Source organism: Cygnus atratus, chromosome 23 (genome assembly GCF_013377495.2).
Source record: "Cygnus atratus isolate AKBS03 ecotype Queensland, Australia chromosome 23, CAtr_DNAZoo_HiC_assembly, whole genome shotgun sequence".
Classification (NCBI taxonomy): domain Eukaryota; kingdom Metazoa; phylum Chordata; class Aves; order Anseriformes; family Anatidae; genus Cygnus; species Cygnus atratus.
In genome coordinates, this window is record NC_066384.1 from 7,274,545 (window position 1) to 7,295,742 (window position 21,198).

Here is a 21,198-nt window from a genome sequence, read left to right on the forward strand (position 1 = left end):
TGGATGGGACATGTGAGGGACCCACTCGATCTTGGCCTTGCTGCTGTAGTCCCCAGGGCATGCAGCTCTGGCAGTGTGCTCAGGTCCCATGTGGGAATTCCCCAGATGCGTATGGTGCACTGGCATCACTTAGACTATGGGCATAATATCCATCTGAGTCACTTACATTGTAAGGAGAGATCACATGTTTCTGTCTGCTCTCTGTATTCACCATGGGTTGTCTAACAAGGAAATATTGTTACGTTTTCTTTGCTGTTAAGAGCTGGCACTGGTTTCTGCAAGGAAAGAGGCATGAGGTTTCTGAGGGCTGAGACAGCCCTGAGGGGCCAATCACAACTGGTAGGTACACAAAGGCATGCTGAAAGCACATCAGAGCAGGAATACAACCTGCACTGTTATCAGAAGGAACCGGGTGTTTGCACATCCTGTAGTCTCCCCATCTACGCCTGCTAGACACCCAACTGCAGCGTATGCGAAGCTACTGTAAATACCCAGATTTCCCTGCAAAGATGCACCAGCTTAATTACAGCCATTCTCCACAGAGAAGGCTGCCAGCATGCTCTCATTGTGATTAAAGAAAACTAGGCTATGATAGGAGGAGCGTGGCCAGTAGAGTGAGGGCAGTTAATATCCCCTCTGCTTGGTACTTATGATATTGCACCTTGAACAGTTTTTGCAACCACAAAGGAAAGCTGCAGTGGGACTGACAGACAGCTGCCACTTGGCCCAAGCCCTGGAGCACAACCTACAAGGAGAGGCTGTGGGAGCTGGGCTAGGATAGAGCAGAGCCTGAGGGGCGATCTGGTGGCTGCCAGCAGCTATTGGAAGGGAAGCTGCAAGAGGGTGGTAGCAAACACTTCTCAGTGGCAAATGGTGTGACAGGGGGCAACAGCCACAAACTGAGGTGCGGGGCAGTCAGGTGGACATGATGAGGTTTTCTCTAGGAGGGCCGTGCAGCCCTGAGCCAGGTACCCGGAGAGGCCAGAGGTCTCCACCCTTACCACTTGGCTAGATAAAGCCACAGCTGACCTCACCTGGCACTAGTGATAGCCCTACTTCAGACACGAGGTTGAATTAAAGACCTGCAGCGGTCCTTCCCCAGAACATCGGTTCTGTGATTTGAACTGCAACAGGTGCACTGGGGCGTGTGCCAGCATAATTTTCCTTTACAGATGCCCTCCACATCATCAAAACACACTTATGCAAACTCAGTTCCATCCAGACGCACTGTTCCAAAGTGCCCAGACAGGGCCTGCCTGCATTTGAAAAGGAAGCAATTTGACTGGACCCAAGAAGATGGGTGACAGATAAATCCCATGAATTATTTTCAGGTTGCAACTTTATCTGTTTTGGTGAGAAGTGTTTTGGCTGTGAAGCAAGGGACTTTGCACCTTAGTGTTAATATTTAATACTACATCTGGACTTCTCTGCTGCTGCAGGACAACCGAATATCTCAGAAAGGTAATTTGAATGAAGCAGGCTGACAGAGAGGCTGGTAATGCATGAGGGGCCATTTTAATGGTAGTGAAGAAGTCAAGCCAAAGATCTCCTGCTAGTAAAGAAAGACTTAATTCCCCCAAATTCTTATGCACCTGTTCTTGCCCGAGGAGTCTGAAGCCCTCCAGCTGGTGTGATGGGGGGGCCTCCTAGCAGGGAGGCTGCCAATCCTCAATAGCGAGTCAGGCAACTCAGCAACGTGCTGTGCAAATGCTAGTCGCTGAGGTGCTGAGATCAGAGCAGGAAAGATGAGCCCAGCCCATAGGAGCAGCACACCCAAACATCTGCCCATCCTGTGTACAATGACAAGTCAGGACTGTGGGGATTCATCTTCCAAGGGGCAAAAGGAGTTACCAGAGAGCCAAAACCACACGAGCTGCCAGCAGCCAGAGGTACGCTGCCACAGCAGGAGTTCTAGAAAAACAGATTTCAAACACTCCTGATGTAGCCATGCATGCTGACAGGCCTGAGGATAGCTTGCTGGTGCCCAAGCAAGGGATGATGCCCCATTTCTGCTGTGAATTGCAGGTCTTACAGCTCAGCTGCCTGACCAGCGGAGGTGTTGCTCGCACTGTCAATTGTAAGAGGAAAAGGAAGCTGAGACAGCCCATTTACTCTACATAACAACACTGCAATAGCCCATCAGTTTTTTAGAGAAACTTGCTATGCTAAGTTGTATTGGGTTTACGTGGCAAGATTTTGGTAACGGGGGGCTGCAGGGGTGGCCTCTGTGAGATTTCAGAAGCTGCCCCATGTTAGATAAGGGCCAGTTTCATCCGGTGCCAGAGGGACCCACCACTGGCCAGAGCCAAACCAATAAGCAACATTGTTTACGCATCTGTGAGAGCATGTTTAAGAAAGGGGAAAAAAACCTGCTGCACAACAGCACCTGGGAGAGTGAGGAGTGACAACCAGCCCTGCAGCCACCAAGGTCAGTGCAGAAGCAGGGCAGGAGGTGCTCCAGGAGCCAGAGCAGCAGTTCCCCTGCGGCCTGTGGAGAGGCCCCTGGTGGAACAGGCTGTCCCCGTGCACCCATGGGTCCCACATGGAGCAGATCTCCACATTGCAGCCTGTGGAGGAGCCCCTGGTGAAGCAGGTGAAGGTGGCCTGGAGGAGGCTGTGGCCCATGGAGAGCCCAGGCAGGAGCGGGGGGCCTGGGGGGAGCTGCCGCCCATGGGGGACCCATGCTGGAGCAGTTTGCTCCTGGGGGATGGACCCCGTGGTACGGAGCCGTGTGGGAGCAGTTCTTGAAGAGCTGCTGCCTGTGGGAAGGCCCCGCAGGATCAGTTCGGGAAGGACGGCATCCCGTGGGAGGGACCCCACGTGGAGCAGGGGTAGAGAGTGACTGAGAAGGCGCGGCAGAGACGAAGCATTAGGGACTGACCGCAGCCCCCATTCTCTGTTCCCCTGCGCTGCTCAGAGGAAAGACATAGAAGGGGGTGGATGGGGGAAGGTGTTTTTAGTTTGCTTTTAGTTTCTCACTGCTCTAGCTTGTTAGTAATAGGTAATGAATTTTATTAATCTCCCAAGTCTGTGTTGCCCATGACGATAATTGTTGAGCGATCTCCCGATCCTTATCTCAACCCTTGAGCCTTTTTCATCGTATTTTCTCCCCCTTTCCCTTTGAGGAGGGGGAGTGAGAGAGCAGTTGTGGTGGAGCTCAGCTGCCCAGCTGAGTAAAAGCACCACATAAGCCCAACCTCTCACAGTTTCTCTAGTTTCAGTTATTTTAAGAGAGCATAGAAGGACTAGCAAAATAAATTCTCTTCTGGAAGATGAGGAGAGCACCTGAACTTGGTCTTTTCCACATGGGTCCCTCGACCCAATGTTGCCGTGGCTATAGCTAATCCCCCACAACTACAGTTATGCTCCTGAAATACAAATTGCACATGGCAAGAGTTGCTATAGCCCAAGGAGAAAGAGTGGAAGAAAGGGTTTTTCCATGCATTACAAAGACGGGACAGCTCTTTAGGAAAGAGGAAGGGTGGAAGAAGAAGATACAGCCACACAGACAGTATAAGAAACGTTATGTTGGATCCAAGCCACCTGGCTCAGTGCCATGTCCAACAGCAGCCAACGGATGATGATCAGAGAAGAAAGTGAACACAGTATAGTGCGTCCCTTATCATACTCCACCAGCATCTGCCAATATGTAGCAGAAACTTCCTCAGCTAGCAGTTACACTGGGATCTTTATAAAGCATTTATGCGAACACATGCATGGATGAAAAATTATTAAACACTTCTGTCCTCAATGATAGTCTATGCTGAGTTCTGCAATCCACCATAGGAAAAGTACTCATGTGTCTTTTCAACCAATTTCTTGCTGTTTTCCCCCCATTACCTCTTGTTCTCACGTTCAGGAAAAGAACAGCTTTTGATGTCCTGGTTTCCCTCCGTACCACTGCTTGTTTTCACATACTCTTTTTGAAAGGCAATACACCAAAGCACGTATAAAAATAGGCATCTATGTAAACTGTAAGGCATGTCCACAACATGGCTTCATAGCAAAGATGACAGTATTTTCCATTTCACTCTGTGTCTTTGCCACTGTACGCTGATTCATTCAGCCCTGCGGCCGAGTGACTAGGAGATGGCTCCTGAGCAGCAACAGCTCATTTAGAGCACCAAATGCATGCACCAAACTAAGATAAATCTTAGGTAATACAATGGTTTATGTCTCAGCAAGAATGGATTTCATCTCCATCTTACCACTCAGGCTTTCTGCAGCCATCAGGACTTGGTTTAGGCTTTACCGAACAGCTTTTCCACCCCGAGAAATCTAGTTTACCTGGCAAGCATCTGGTGAAATCTAGACCTAGACCCGTCTACATGTTCAGGGGGACACTCCACTCATCCCTAGACTATAAAGTAGCACCAAACATGGAAATCCTGCACCCTGTCCCCTTTAATCCAAACGGGAGGAGGTTCCTGTTGCAGTTTCCCTTTTGTTATTTTCTGGTACAAGTAAACTTGCAAAGGCCCTTTCCCATCCCACTATCACTGCCCAGCAGAAAAATCCCCACAAACTGCAGATGAAGGGGAAGGCAACCCCCCTGCTTTAGAATGGAACCAAAACCTTCAGGAACAATTTCTGGATTTCTAAAAAGAGCTGGACTCTGGTAGACCATGGTGTACCGTCTTTGGAAATCAGACACATAAGACGAATTATTTCCACAGAAAACTAAAGCCAAGACCCTCCTGTAAGGTGTCTGTGTACTGATCTGGTACCTTTTCTCCTTCCCAAAGAGAAAAAAAATCCTTACTCCTACCAATGTATTTTCTTGTCCTACATAGCAAGGACAAATACTTTAGTCTACATCGATCACTGACCCAAAAACAGCTCTAAAGATGGAGATATGAGGGCTTTTAGGACCTGCATCATTTCTATCTCTTGTAATTAAACAGTGAATTAAAATTCAACCTATCTCACTGCCTTGGCATACGTTGCAGAGGCCAGGCAACAGCCCAGCCTGCATCTATTGGGCATCCACATTGTGTGTTCATTTCTTTCCCACCCAAGAAATTCAAAACAGTTTGCTTTTACAAAGCCTGAATGCAAGGGGAAGGTGCTTTTAGTTTCTCACTGCTCTAGCTTGTTAGTAATAGGTAATAAATTTTATTAATCTCCCTATGCCGAGTCTGTTTTGCCCATGATGGTAATTGTTGAGTGATCTCCCTGTCCTTTAAGCCCTTTTCATTGTATTTTCTCCTCCTATCCCTTTGAGGAGGGGGAGTGAGAGAGTGGTTGTGGTGGAGCTCAGCTGCCCACCTGAGTAAAACCACCACAGAGAAATACTGCATGTTCAGACATACAAACATATCATAGGCAGAACAGGAAGAAAGGAAACAGGAACAGCTAACTTGAGAATGAGCACCATTGTTTATAAGCCACATGTTTTGCTGCCCCAAACGAGTCACACTCAGTGGAAAAAATGACTCAAACTGAAGAAGCTCAGAAAACGAATACTTCAATGACCTGGGCCACAGGCTACACTCTTTAGAGAGTGTGGTGTCATTCCACTGGTCAAATCTCAACCATCTACATCTATGAGAAGCGGAACCAGAAGCTTAACATGGGTCTTAAAAGCATTTCAAGTTCTCATGGGACTCATTGTAAGCTACCTGGAAAAAAAAAAATGTGTGGAGAGATCTGAAAGGTCTGTACCGTGGGTCAGCAAAGATGGTAAACTGTATGAAAGGAAATGCTACCAGAAAGACCAATATTTCAATATCAAAAGTAACGACTCTGGGAGAAAAAGTCACTGGGAGGAATCTCTAAGCTAAAAATAGTTTCACAGCGGAACCAGAGCCAGCCAAATTAGAGGGACAGCATGTCCTCTGGGTGAGAGACTCCAGCTGGAGTCTCTCACATAGCAGTGCTCTAATCCTCTGTGCTACCGCCCAGCACCGTTCCTTTCTTATGGCCCTTCATCTAGGAAGCAGAAGAGCGTCTCAGAGATACCACCACAACAGTTACCTAAGATTTTCCCCAGAGTAACCTTGTGTAACTGTTGCCTTTATAAAAAGTTGTGTCCCACCAAAATGTTCCCAGTTAATGAGGGAATGGGCTATGCCAACAAAAACCAATCTCAGTGCCTGAACACAGCCATGCTGCATAGTTCAAAGTCTCCCATACCTATCAGCCCACTTTAGTCTACTGCTAAATATTGTTTGGCTCTTGTGTGCCACCCAGATGTCATCAACATATTATTTAAGCTGTGTTTTGACCCTTGAGGCTCAGCTTGAGCTGCAGGTTAAACCTAGCAGGACAAATGAGGTAAAAAGAACTGTATTTCTCTATTTACACAAAAAATAGGAACCACATTTTACTGTTTTAAGAGCTAGTTTATGTATAAAACACCAAAATACCTTAGTTTTATTAGGAAAAGATGTTTCACTTTACATTCAGTCACACAGTCCAGTTCATTAGAGGAAAAGAAGAAACAAAGGCAAGTGGAGAACACACCAGCTGCTTTTCAGCAAATTCATTTAAGCCCTGGGCCCTGTCAGAAAGCACTATTTCTTTGGAAGCTACTTTCTGTAAGAAAAGCAATTTTCTGCAGGAAAATCTGTATGGTAACACAACAACTTGATTATGTCACTCCTCGGCAGCATGCAGAAATAGAATGCAATTAATCAAAACTTATGGGTTGAGACATTGGAAAATGGACACATCTCTTCAGGGGCAGCAGAACCAATCCTCCTCAAGAGAAACCTCAACTGCGCCCTAGACAGAAAGAACAGCACAAAGGATTGAACTCAACTGAAGATAAGGGTATAGAAGATGAAGTCCAAGTGAAGGGAGCAGTGAGGAGAAAGAAAAGCCGTATCTTCATGGAGGCAGCTACCACCAGGACCCAGGTATGGGGACTGCCATCAGGAGAGAAGAGAAGAATCTCCAAACTCGGCCACAGGTCTCCAGAGGAGATTGTCAGGCACATGTGAATCTGTACTATACTCCACTTTGAATACCTTTACATACTTCAGAATCTCTTCAAAACTTAAATGCACACCTGAAGTAGGCTTTTAAAACTAAAATCTACCATCTCTTATGAGGGAAAGTGTTCATGCTGAGCAGCCGTAACATCTCAGTGGCCATCACTCAACTCACACCCTTGCAATTGTATTTTTGAATAATTCCATGCAAAAAGAACGGTTACTTTGGGTAAAAATTTATTTTACATACAGACCATTGCAACTTAACTATTAATTGAGAGACGTTATTTTTTCCTTCACAGAAAGTGACCAACTGGTCTGAGATTAACAGGAGTCAAAGCCTGAGAGCTGGGATTTATTTTCAGTTTGGAAATCAGACCCTGGGGAGAAGGGTCCTTCCAAGCACCACTCAGTTCAGTGAGGAGCTGCAGGACTTTAACTGCAGGTCAGCTGCACTGCACAGTGCTGGAAGCAGATTCCCAGAGTCAGTTTGGACCTTTCCGAAGCTGAACTTGCTGAGAAAGGTGACACCTGGACAGGTACTGGTACATTTCTGACACTGTGTTCAGCTCTCAAACTAGAAATGAATAATGGTGAAACAGCACAATCTCTGTAAAGTACAAAACATTGAATTACAGGTCAGCAGACAGACGGGACAGCAATAATGGCAGGACACTCCTAAGCCAAGTATTCTACATGTAGCGGGTTCCTGGCTGGGTTCATACTATGGCCCTAGTTCAAATGGACAGAGTACAAAAAATACTTTGACCAATAATTAATTGTACTGGAAACAAACAGTCTACTAAAAAGCAATCCTTACTCTAGGTGCCAATGAGTCCTTAAAAGCAGGGAGGGGACTGAGGATCTGCACTTGGGCAGTGCTGCCAGGATCATTCACGCTGCTCCATTTTTACTTTGGGAGGTCTCAGGAAGGTCCTGTTTTTCTTTTCTTTCTTCCCCTTGGTATTTGCCTGGAAATTTCTCCAGCTGTCCACACGACCATCCCGACTTTCCTGGGAACAACAGAGAGGAACTAGAGGGTTAAGGAGTTCAAGAGCCAGAGAACAGACCTTGCGTACCAGTTTCAAGAGATTAATTTGCCTCTTACCCAGCACCCTGGCAGCCAGAACGTACAGACATTGTAAAGAGCCGGAGCAGTAGACGTAGCACAGTGCAACCACAAGTGAGCTCATGAACACCAGTGTAAGTAGTATACTGGTTTCTTGTTTCAAAAGCAACCAGCTTGAAATGTGCAGTCCTGATTACGGTTTAGAGTCTCCTCTGATGTAGAAAGCAAATAAGAACCATCATCTCCAATGGATGTTCCCAATCTGTCAGCCCAGAACGTGCCATTTCCTTACTCTCACATCCTTGTGACAGCTCTCTTTGTGCTGCAGCTTGGAGGCAGAGAGAAGTAAGGGAGACAGGAAACATACTGCTGTCTTCTCTCACACTTTTTGCCACAGGCTTCACCACAAAGATGCAATAAGAAAAGGTCTCTTATGGTGCTCTCTTTTCTCCTCTTCCCGGCCTATCCAGTGAGCAGCAGAAACCCCCCAATAAATAAATTAATAAACGCACACCCCACAAACCCAGGCTACGATCCCTACAGGCTGAAGGTTTTACACAGTAGGACTGAACAAGTCCAGGGATGATTCACTTCACTGTACAACCCACATGTTCAAGGCCCTTCTGAATATATCTGTGCCTGGAATACTGGTACTGCACACAGGCTCAGGCTAGGATAGCTGTTCTCCTCACTCCCACCTTCCTCTGCAGCCATATAGGAGAAGGCCGGTCACTACCAGTAATCTGGAATCACAGAATTGTAGCGGTTGGAAGGGACCTCAAGAGATCATTGGGTCCAACCCCCCTGACAAAGCAGGCTCCCTAGAGCAGGCTGCCCAGGTAGGCGTCCAGACGGGCCTTGAATATCTCCAGAGAAGGAGACTCCACCACCCCCCTGCGCAGCCTGTCCCAGTGCTCCGTCACCCTCACCATGAAGAAGTTCTTTCTCATGTTGGTGTGGAACTTCCTGTCCTCCATTTTGTGCCCATTACCCCTTGTCCTGTCCCCACAAAGCACTGAAAAGAGGTTGGCCAAATCCCTCTGTCTCCCACACCTCAGGTATTTATACACATTGATGAGATCCCCTCTCAGTCTTCTTTTCTCTAGGCTGAACAGACCCAGGTCTCTCAGCCTTTTACTCATAGGGAAGATGCTCCAGGCCCCGTATCATCTTTGTGGCCCTCCGCTGGACTCTTTCCAGGAGACCCCTGTCTTTTTTGTACCGGGGAGCCCAGAACTGGACACAGTACTCCAGGTGAGGCCTGACCAGGGCAGAGTAGAGGGGGAGGATCACCTCCCTTGACCTGCTGGCCATGCTCCTTTTAATGCACACCAGGATCCCATTGGCACCAGGGCACACTGCTGGCTCATGGTCAACCTGTCGTCCACCAGGACCCACAGGTCCTTCTCCGCAGAGCTCCTCTCCAGCAGGTCACCCCCCAGCCTGTACTGATACGTCCGGTTGTTCCTTCCCAGGTGCAGGTTTCTACAAAGACGGGACGGAATACACTTTCACTGAGTTTGCAAACAACACAGAACTGGGATCCCACCCGATACATCAGGGGTTGTGCTGCTATCTAGGGGGACCTCGACAGGCTGGAGAAATGGGCCAGTAAGAACTTCATGAAGATCAACAAGGAGAAGTACAAAGTCCTACCCATGGGGAGGAACAACTCCAGGCACCAGTATATGTTGGACACCACCCAGCTGCAAAGGAGCTCTGCAGAGAAGGCCCTGAGGGTCCTGGTGGACACAGAGCTGACCACAAGCAACATGCCCTTGCTGCAGAGAAGGCTAAGGGTATCCTGGATTGCATTGGAGCAACAGAGGGGGAAATACACGTTCCAACTTGTTCCTTTTCTATGGTGTATCAAGATATGACTCAGCTCTCAAAGCAGACTGTGAATAGCTTCAGAGATACTCCTATGAGGATTCAGCAACACTGTAGAACATACAGAAATCATACAAGTCTTTAGGATAAAGAGACAGGACACCTGACCAGAACTTGTATCCAACACGCAGACAAGGACTGGAATCACCAGGAGCAAGAAACCACAGAAGAGCAGTGCAGTGGTACAACTCAAGCACCTTTGGGGTTCCTTTTTTTTTTTCTTTTAAATAAAACAAACAAACAAAAAAACAACTGCATAATATCAATTTAGACTTTTTTTTCCTTAAGGTTTAAGCTTCATTCCAAGCAGTAACATTTGTACCATACACATTTCTTTCAGGTATACTGTAAAGGTAAATACTGAGTCAGTACACATACAAGAGCAGCTAAGAAATCACGTTATTTTGTCTCTAGTTACCTTCCCTCAACAATGGTCACTAGCAGAAATAATTCTTATGCTTGTAGATTCAGATGATCCATTTTGGATGTTAGCACCTCGCTCTGATACTTTTTTTTCCTCACAGGGATTAAGTGGTCACCAGCAAGGCTGGAGAAGATACTTTTCTGCAAATGCAGAGCTTCAGCTGTCCAGGAGTAGTTGAGGACTGGCTAGTACTAAGTACTGCAGTACTAATAGGTCCATCATTATTTGCTTGTAATACTTTCTCACATTTCCTCAGCTGCATCTGTAAAGCATCGACACCCAACTTCTCCAGCCACAGCAGCCATAGAGTACAGAGCTTCTGCCAGCAGAATACCAGTGACATACGCGTTTCTTTGTCCGGCATTACATGACAAAACCCCATAGCACACTCAACACAACAATACACAAGTGCAGTCAATTCAGTGTTTTCCAGAATATCCAGCTTCCTCCATCCATATTATATAGTATATGGACACAGACAAACTCTGCCCAGATGAGTCTCTAGAAAAATCCCAGCTGTCTGCTTTGCACAGGATGCCAACCCAGCCCATACACTTCTCTCCCAGACACCCTGTTCTTAAAAGGTCTCTTGAACATACCCTGGGATCAGGTTTTGATTTAAATGAACTATCTAGCTCATCTTTTCAGCAGGTGCTGCACATGACTACTAACTTCCTTCCTGCCCATCCAGCCCTCCATGTCACAGAATTTTACCCCTGGTGTGTAATGAGGGAAGAGGCTAGATTAAATGTTTTGGCAGGCTGTAGGGTTGACACCTAGAATAACAGCATGATAACCAACCACAAAGCTACTTCTGATATGCCTGGACCTTGAATACAGAGTGGAAGTGGTGAAGAGAAGTGACATTCAGGTCTTTGATATCTGCATAAGATATAGATTGCATAAGTGTTAGCAACCAGACTGAAAAGTATCAACACCGTCCACACCAGTGGTTGAACAGCTACTGGATTAAGTTTTACTGATCACCAGTGACCTGGGGTAAGAAGCAATTCAAATTTCTGACTTAGCTGCCGACAGAACTGAAAAATACTATACAAATTCATTTAAGATACACTGTTGGAAAGGCAGTATCAAAGCTCTATCAGTGGGTTCTTCTCACCGTACAAGGACAAAACCCAGGCTTCTGTGGAACATTTTAAGCGTCTATGTAAGTTATCTTGCAGCACTTGCAGACAAAAGTCTCTCTTTTTTGCTAGGGCATTTCCAGCAGCACGGCTGAGAATTGCTGAGGCCCGTTCAGCAAGTGACATTGAGTTAACCTGCTGATTACCTCAAAGTTCTTCTGCCATTCTCGCTCTCGTTTAGCTTTCTCCTGTGCCTCAATTTCTTCTTCCCTCTGTCGTTTCCTGGAAGGGAAGCCATAAAGAAGTTTTGAACCACAAGCATCTACACTAAAGAAACACAGTGACACTTTCAAAATGTCCCAGAAAGCTCTTCTGACTTCTCGTCAGATTAAAGTGCTTATCAGAAGAGATAAATACGCACAACTAAGATTGCACAACAAATAAAATTTTGTTTCAAATCTGGAGAGAGCAGAGAAGATGGTTTGGCACCACTGACAGCACACATGTATTTAATCAGTGAGTCATCTTCTCTTGCAAAACAAGTTGGAATCCTTCAAAACTCTAGCAATAAGTCTCTAAAACAGTTGAGCATACACATTAATAAAGTGTTAATAAACACTTGAGCATGCAAGGTAAGAAAGACAGATTTTTCTCCCTAATTTTCATCTGTAGTCAGAAGCAGTGCCTTGTAACCATCTCCCAGACTGCCTTCACTGACCACTAATGAAGCCCTGCTCTATGAAGTGCATCCACAGTAAGCACTGAGGCAACACATGATCAAAACACAAAGTAGTTCAGGATCAACATGCCACAGAGTATTTCTGGCACTTAATTAAAAATCAATTATTTGCATGCTATCACCATTTGACTGTTTTGGCTGGCTTCCACAGAATATTAAACATACCAAATATACCAGTGTCTTAAATATTGGAGAGCAAGTTTCCTATTTGAATTTCTCATGCACGGACCTATACAACCAATAGGATGCTCGGTGAACTGGTGGAATCTACATCACTGAAGTATGCGAGCCTCACTTTGAGAGGACCCTTGTTAACCCAATTCGAGGCTGTGCTTTCAGCAGGAGGTTGGACCACATGACCTCCAAAGGCCTGCTGCAGCCTAGACTATTCTCAGATTCTGTGATTTCTAATCTTCTCCAAGGAAGCATGAGGGGAAAAGAAGACCCTGAACTGAACAGAGTGCTGCTCATACCTTTCATGCATTTCTTTAGCTTCTCTTTCTTTTCTCTTAATTTCCAGTTCAGCAAAGAGCTTCATTGTCTGTTTATATACAGCTTGTTTGAACTGTGAAACACAAATCTTATCTTAAAATAATGCACATTAACACAGTTAGAGAAGTCTATTTTACTTAAGAATATAACAAGCATAACAAGAACGTAAAGAATATGTATGCCCACATAGCCTCACATCCTGCCTTGACTGTAGTTAATAGCAGAGGCGTGAAATAGGGTATCAACCACTACTGATTAAATTCTGGCCCCGACACCACTAGGAAACAACTACTAACATGACATTTTCATTTGTATTCACGAATCTATGCCTAAACGGAACTTTTCATTTCAAGCTCTTTTACATCTTCTGTTGAGTCCTTCAACGTCATGATATTTGACAAAAAATGGTCACTGTACAGATGGTAATTTCCCAGCAGGCCTTCTTAATGTGTTTTACTAAAAGTCTAGCATTGACTTTCCAGTGGGACATGTCAGTATACTTTAAAACAAAAAAAGCCTTTCATTATGAAAGAACGGCAAGAGTCTTCAGACAACCAATAGAAAATAAGACTGCTATGGGGTTACTGTGACAATACCAAGTGGAAAAAAACCACTTTGTAGGAAAAAAAAAATGATGGATACGGTAAGACTAATGTGTTTTGTTGTTTGAGAAACACCCTAAATCATGTTTGAGTGTTTGAGAATCATCTCAATCATGTTTAAGACTATTAAAGCCTCAAATACCACTTGACTTTTTCAGACTAGAAACCAGCTAAGAGCAGCTATATTATGTCATGCCATAAATGATGTGTTGCAGAACAGCAAATCTGTCCTCACTCGCTATATGCAAGAAACAGACCAAACAGCTCTTACCACAAATTGTCACTAAAAGCCCATTTTAGACATGCTGCAATGGGTTCTTATACATTCCTCTGCTAACAGTAAGAATGTCAGAGTTCCGGCATTCAGAATACAAGATACTCAATTCAAAAAGACTGGGTGATGGACAAGCAATAAAGACTTGCTCATAGGAAAGTACTGGATATTCTGAGCTACATAGTCTCATATTTCCTCTTTAGATTACAGTCAACCTATTTTCTGAAAGACATTGGATATTACTCAACACATGGGACTTCTACAGTGACTTATCAGAATTTATTCTTCTATAAGTAAAAGAATTTGCAACACCCTAACAAGTCTAATAAACGCTTGCATACTGGTTTTGATTCTTAATTTCTCAAAACACATTCTGCACTCCCCAGTCTCTCTGAACAGGAGGTAAACTTACAACTTCAGGATCATCCTCTTCTACGTTGGGAGGTTTTCCATCTTTCTTCAACTGCTTCTTTTTTTCTTTCACCTTAAGATTAAGGATGAAAATAAGAGTCTACAAAATTTTACAGGACTTCCATAATTGTATTTAAGCAGTTCTGTATTCTGTAGGAAGAACTTCAGATGACAGTAAGTTCTTGATTTGGATTTATTTCAGATCAAAACCTCACAGATTTATGCCCAGATAAACACACACATGATCACTATCATATGAACTGCAGTAATTAAAAATACTATGTTAGATACTATTCATCCAACACAATTCCTTTGTTTCGTTTCCAGTTAGTTTGTTTTTAAGATATATTTATACCCAATATGCACCATTCAAACCAGCAGGAAGTTTATTTTTCTTGGTAATATTTGAAAGACTAACAACAAGCAGAATATAAAATGTTCCTTGATTTATAGTATCTGAGTTCTCCCATATCATCTTCTTTCTCAAGTTTCTTGTGTTTTAGTATGCTCATATCACTCAACTAACCTCTTGGCCAATGCAATCGGAGCTACTTTCCTTATCTTATAGGTCATTTTCCCCAAAACCTCTCAGTCTCCAGCTGTCAGCACCTATTTTCTTCCACCTACACATATCTGAACTGCATCATTCATTCACAGACTCGAAAAGAAATATTTAGGTCAGATCACGTGGTCTGACCTAATTATTTTAAGTACTGAATTTCACCGAATTATCCCGCACTGAGCTTAGCAGCAGGCTTGGACAAAGCACATTTGTTCATGCCTTGACTTGCTCAGAGTCCACCTGCACAGATACATCATGAATTTTGCTCAGCCCACCTTTTAATGACCGAAACATATAGCAGGTATACAAACAATATAATTAAAAAGGACTAGCTATGGAATACTTACAGTATGTTCCACATATTCTTTTCCTGCCTGTATCACATCCAAGGCTCTCTTCTTTTGCTCCTGATCTAGCAGCAACTTGTAAGCTTTATCCACAGCTAACAAAAAGCATCAACATTAATAGCACCAGTAGTCAAATTCAAAAGGCATCACAAGATTGCTCTTTACAAAGATTTCGGAGTGTTTGGGGTTTTTTTTCAATACATCTAGGTAAGCGATATGATTTGTCAAATTGGATTTTGCATGAAGTAATGGCAGAGACTGTCAGACACCTCTGGACTTAGTAAGGTTAAGGCATCAATCCTACCACGTGATTTAGTTACAAGGCATGAGGTTAAGTTTAAGGTTCATAAATCCTCATGGTTAACGCAAAGCATATGCCTAAAATCAACACCTTATTTCTGCTGTATGGTCTTTTAACAAAATCTAATGCACAGACTAAACAGCTTTTTCTTGAACAATCCTGGAAACCCATGGATGGTTTGTCCCCGTTGTGATCTGATAATGCCTCTGCTGCCACCTAGTGAAATTCTGCTGCTGAAATGCCAATCCCCACATCTGTTCCCTCACCTAAAATATCTCTACAGCAATTCTTCTGTCCTTCAGTGGGGCCTTCAGACCTTATACACATTTAAACCAGCTACAGAAAAATAGCAGTCCAACTACTGTCACACACCAGCCAAGAAAAGGTCGAGAGTATTACCTTCAAATGCCTTCTGTGCTCTGTCTGCATCATCTTGATTTTTGTCTGGATGTACCAATATTGACAACTGCAAGAGAAAGGATCTTGCTATCAAGATCATTGTAAAAGACAAAGACTACTTCAGAGATTTCTGTGAGAGCAGAGAAATAGTCTCAGGCAGAAGTAATCACAGGCGATCACACCCCTTTGCATACATGCACGTCAGCTGACAACATGTAGAGGTATGCATCAGTAAAAGCTTATAAAGATTTCTGACTGAAAATCAAGTACAACTCCTGTAGTAAATAGGCTATCTGAGAAAGTGGCTTGTGTTATACAGAACAACGCAAACACCTTTCAGCTGCAGTAGCATAGGGATGATAGGGTGACCCCTTGGCCTTAAGAAGAAACAAATCTACAAAGATCATCCTCAGCCAAAGTTTATCTTTCACTCAGTATCTCCCAGTAAGTTCTCCAGCATCCCTAACATTATTCAAATATTAAACTACTTAAAAGAATGGTAAGATTTTCCTTAGGCTCCTTTACTGAAAGTTTAGGAAACTTCCTCCTGTACTCTTCCTATGTTATTCAGAGACAGGACATTGATCGCTACCATCTTTAGTGCAACCTTAAATGGACTGGAAAACACACGTTCTCCATCTTCTCCTTTCAAAGGATGAAAAAGCTCTTTCAAAATTTCCCCATATGGCATTTTTTTTCTGTACCTTTTATTTTTGCCACTGATGTCCGGACTCTCTAGTTTATCTGCATCTTTCCTACTATAATATTCAAAACCAGTCACAGTCCTGCACTGGTGACAAAGAACATTAGATATTTACTTCCTGAACTTTACCCACAACACTTGCTAGTTCACAGGCAAAAGGTCCTGTCCCTCAAGAGCAGCATAAGGCTGATTTGCTCTGTGATTTGCAATAGCCAATATCTTTCTCCTTCTGTTGGCTATTCCAAGTTCTGTACTTATATCTTTGATTTCTTCAATAAAAAATTCCATGCACTTTTTTCCAAACATTTCTTTGTGGTATTTTATCAGCCTACAGCTGACAGCCCCAGTTTATTAATATGCAGAATTGAGAACTCAGCAACAAATAGGTTATCTTCCCGTTCCCCGTGTAGAGTAGGCTACATCCTGTCACCACTTTCACACGTATGTTCCTCTGTCCGGACAACGCAGCCAGCGCAGCTCCCTGTCTAAAGTCAGTTCTTCATGTCTATCAGGTGGGAAGATGCAACCCTCTGAATATCACATCTTTTTGTTGCATGTACTGACTCAAATTTCTCCTGCAGATTTGGCAGCAGAATAAATCTGGGATGTTTCCTGTGTTGCATGGAGCAATGAAGAAAAGTCAGTGAGTAGGGCTGCTGCTGTCCCAGGTAGCCCAACCACCAAAAATGACCACTGAAATTATTAAAAAAAAAAAAAAAAAAAAAAAAAAAAAAAAAAAAAAAAAAAGGAATAATAATTATATATAAGATAATTTCTGGATCGAAGACAACACATTTGAGAAAAATAGATTTTCTCAGATCTTAATTTGACAGATTTTGACCTTTTCTTTGGACTAAACTTCAATAAACCGATTATATGAGGGCAGTTCAGTTTACATTAGCATAGTGGCACATTTTACAGAGAAGAATACCATGCATGGACAAGGCACCCTTCTGCAGCTCTCCCCTTATTAATACAAAGATTGTTATATGCATTTTTTCACAAAACGACTACTTGTCAGATAGAACTTTACCACCTTCCTTGTCCCCAAGCACAGCTGCAAAATCTCTACAGAGCTTCTAGGCTCCTTCCAGAGGCTTCAAATGCTAAAGTCAAATACCTGCCGAAACCTTTTCTTTATTTCTTCATCTGTGGCTTCAGGATCCATCTGCAGTACCTAAAGAGACCACAACAGCACAGGAAGTTTAATGGTACGCCCCACGTTTCAGGTTCCTAGCAGCAAGCTCTAAACATTGGCACACAGACACAATGCCAGAAAGCACTTTCCATCAGAGAGTGTTTTCAGGACATGAATTTTTACCTAGTAAAACAGAAACATTTTAAGAGACACCACGTTTGGAACATTCTGCTTTTAGCAATGCTACATTCCATTGATTATGCCACAGTACTTTCCATACTCAAGTCTTGTGCAGACATCTGCCATCCCTGAACAGCCACCTTTGGACAAAACCTTCAACCAGACCTGTTGCTTAGCTTAGCAGAAATGGAAGCACATGGTGGTTTGCGACACTGTCAGGCAATGCATAACTGAGAACGTCGGGCAGGAAACACAATACTTTGTAAGAATTTACTGATTTTGTCATTTTGAAAGAAGACGACAGGAGAGTTTTACTGTTTTGCCTCCATGAACAAGCCCACGATCTACTGATCTTTAAGGATGTGACAATCAATTTAGTGATCAGAAGCACTAAGTAGCAACTGAACCTCCTCACTGCAGATGCACACTGGCCTGACATTAAGAATCTGTAAATGAAAAACACTGTCACAGAAAAGCCACGGTCTACTTTTAAATGGCCTTCATGATTTATTCTCCAAGTCAAGTACTAACACGATAGATTGACTGATCCTGATCTGGCTGACCAGTCTTAAATTAGGATTTTGAAAAGCACCTGAGTAGATTAAAAAAAACAGAAGCAGATGAAGACGATATCAGGAAGGAGCTCATTCAGTGGACAGAAAAGAGAGTATGAGCCAGCAACATAACCTGTGTTGTGCCAAAAGAAGCATGGCCAGCAGGTCGAGGGAAGCCTGCTCTCATGAGACCCCACAGAGAGTACTGTGTTCAGCTTTAGGGCCCTGTTGGAGTGGGTCAACAGGAGGCCATGAAGATCATCAGAGGACTGGAACACCTCTCACGTGAAGACAGGCTGAGGGAGTTGGGGTTGTTCAGCCTGGAGAAGAGAAGGCTCCGGGGAGACCTCACAGCGGCCTTCCAGTACCCAAAGGGGGCCTACAGGAAAGCTGGGGAGGGACTCTGCAAGTAGTAAAGTGATAGGACAAGAAGTAATGGTTTTAAACTAAAAGAGGGTAGATTTAGATTAGATGCAAGGAAGAAATTCTTTAGTACGAGGATGGTGAGGCACTGGAACAGGTTGCCCAGAGAAGCTGTGGATGCCCCATCCCTGGAGGTCTTTAAGGCCAGGCTGGATGGGGCTTTGATCAACCTGGTCTGGTGGGAGGTGTCCCTGCCCATGGGAGGGGGGTTGGAACTTGATGATCCTTAAGGGTCCCTTCGAACCCAAACCATTCCATGATTCTCTGAATACACACAGGAAAATCCTGTTCCAGGGGAACACCAGAATACGTTGCATTTCATGGAACTGTAGAACCATTTAGGTTGGAAAAGATCTCTAAGATCATCTAGCCTAACTTTCAACTTAGAAAAAATTACCAAAGAATGCACAAAATTAATGTTTATTCCACCATGGTCATATTCCCAGATTCTTCACCACCGTTACACGAGCAAAACCAACTGAAATAAAAATATCATCGTTATCGAATAGGGAAAACAAATAAATTAACTTAGCAGCCATCAGCATAGATTATAGCAAAAGTGATGCAGTATAAAAAAAATGCTAGAAAACTGTATGCACAATACTCTTTTCCAACCTAGCAAAATGTTACTGCATACAATGCAAATGTAAAACAGAGTGATTTCCTGCAGGTACAGAAATGCAACTTTTCTGAATACTGTGGATAAACAAATGTTTTTTGTAACAGTAATGTTTCTATCCAGCTATTACAGAGTGGGCCAGGAAAACACTTATGACTCAGGGAAGTGAAATGTACTAAAATTCTGATTGGTAATGGCTGCTTCAGCCAAAATAGAAAAAAATTGAACACTGAAGTACAAGACAAAGGCGAATAAGACTTCTCACAAATCTTAGCAACATTTAGATGGAAATCAAATTTAAATGTAGTCCACATTTACTGTCCATGTTGTCCAAGTGTAGTCCATAGTCACTGTCTTCTTCAAGCTTTCATACTAATTAAGACTTTGTAACTGACTGTAGCCGGAATGAAACAATACAATGTGCAAGGGAGTTACCTGTTTTACAAGGACTCCTCCAAAATTGCTCGCTAGTATGAGAAGTAAGAGTCCCTGCTATCATTCTACACACTACACAAGTTCAGTAGAATGATCACCCAAAATAAAAGACACAGTTGTAAGTGCTGAATCGAGACTGGTCAGAAAAGAACCTGACAGCATAACACCCGTAGCTGTTATATTCTCCTTCAGAAAGTACTTAGCATTAATCTGCCCAATTTCCAGTGCCATTAAACGAGAGAAGCATGCGAAAAGAATACAGTTTCTACCTGCCATAAAACAGTGAAGAGAGCAAGCACATACGCACCACCCTCCTGTCTTCTACAAAACTTCAGCACTGTAATCTACATTTAGAAATGTACGTCTTTATGATGCTTGTCTCTTTATTGAAACAAATACCTGTTAAATCTAGGATTTGGTACGCTAAGTCAGATAGGAAGATAAAACGTTCAGACTAACCTCAAAAGGATTTAAGTTGAAATAGGAAGATCCGGGTCGGGTCAGCCTGTCAATTTGGTTTTTTGATGTTAGAACAGAGTCTCGTTTTTCAATTTGTTTTACCTGAAGAGCAGAAGAGACCTTTATTAACTGGCCATCACAACACGCTCACCTGCTTTCCTGTGTGACCACTATACCAATTATCATCCAGCGTAACAACTGATAATACCTCTTGATCCTCCCAAACCTGTAGTCACTTTACTTTACATCAGCAGGACATTTTTTTCAGCATATCCTACAGCATGACAGATTTTGACATTACCTTTTAAATATAAATAATAAAAAAAACACTTCTGCCTGCCTCTTACGTATCTTATGCTCAACTGCTGGGGCTTTGTCGCCTCATTTCACTCCTACACTTTACCAGCACTGCCATCGTGATCCCCTGGACACCTGCTGCACGATTTTCACCCAACATCAGCAGGAGAGCCCATGAAACGTTCAGTCACACCACTGCAAGCGTACAGACGCCTCATTCTGACCACCGATTACTTAATTTCGTTCAGTTTGCTTTTCTTTTTTTTCTTTTTTTAACGTTAACCCACCTTTTTTTTTTTTTAATAACCCCCCCCCCCCCCCTCATTAAATCGGCAGCGCCCTTCCGTGGGCAAGGCTGAGCTCCACACACGGCAGCCGCGCACAGGCCCAGGGGAGCAGCGCAGGCTGAGGGGCAGGGGCAGGGCCCCGCACCCCCTGCGCCCCGCGCGTCCCCCCCCCGGCCCGGCCCGGCCCGGCCCGGCCCGGCCCCGGCGGCACCCCCGGCCCCTCCCTTCCCTTCCCTTCCCGGCCAGGCCGGGCCGGGCCCCCCCCACCGTCGGGCGGGCACCGCCGCGCCGCCAAGGCCCCGGCGCTGACAGGGGAGCGTCTCCGCGAGGCGGCGGCGGGGCGGGCAGGGCGCGGTACCTCGTTGTAGAAGGTGAGGAACGCCTCCTCGGCGGCGCCCCCCGCCCCGCGCTCCCCCGGAGCCGCCATGGCCAGCACCGCGTGACGCCACGCGCGCGCCCGAGCGCGACGCTGACGCCGAGCGGGGAAGGCACCGCCCCCCCGGCACGTGACCGCCACGGCACAGCCATGGCAACAGGCCCCGCCCCCTCCCCCCGCCCCGCCCTCCGCCGACG

At 44.5% G+C, this 21,198-nt stretch overlaps 1 protein-coding gene across 1 annotated transcript; it reads right to left on the reverse strand.

Moving 5' to 3' along the window:
• Positions 1–7,155: 7,155 nt before the first annotated feature.
• On the reverse strand, positions 7,156–21,142 carry DNAJC8 (DnaJ heat shock protein family (Hsp40) member C8). Its single transcript, XM_035565080.2, has 9 exons — positions 20,984–21,142; positions 20,042–20,143; positions 17,354–17,410; positions 15,531–15,597; positions 14,831–14,925; positions 13,923–13,994; positions 12,616–12,707; positions 11,610–11,685; positions 7,156–7,948 (listed from the first exon to the last, which is right to left on the reverse strand). The coding sequence occupies exons 1-9, from the start codon at positions 21,050–21,052 to the stop codon at positions 7,826–7,828; spliced, it is 753 nt and encodes a 250-aa protein (XP_035420973.1). The 5' UTR covers positions 21,053–21,142; the 3' UTR covers positions 7,156–7,825.
• Between the last annotated feature and the right edge of the window lie 56 nt (positions 21,143–21,198).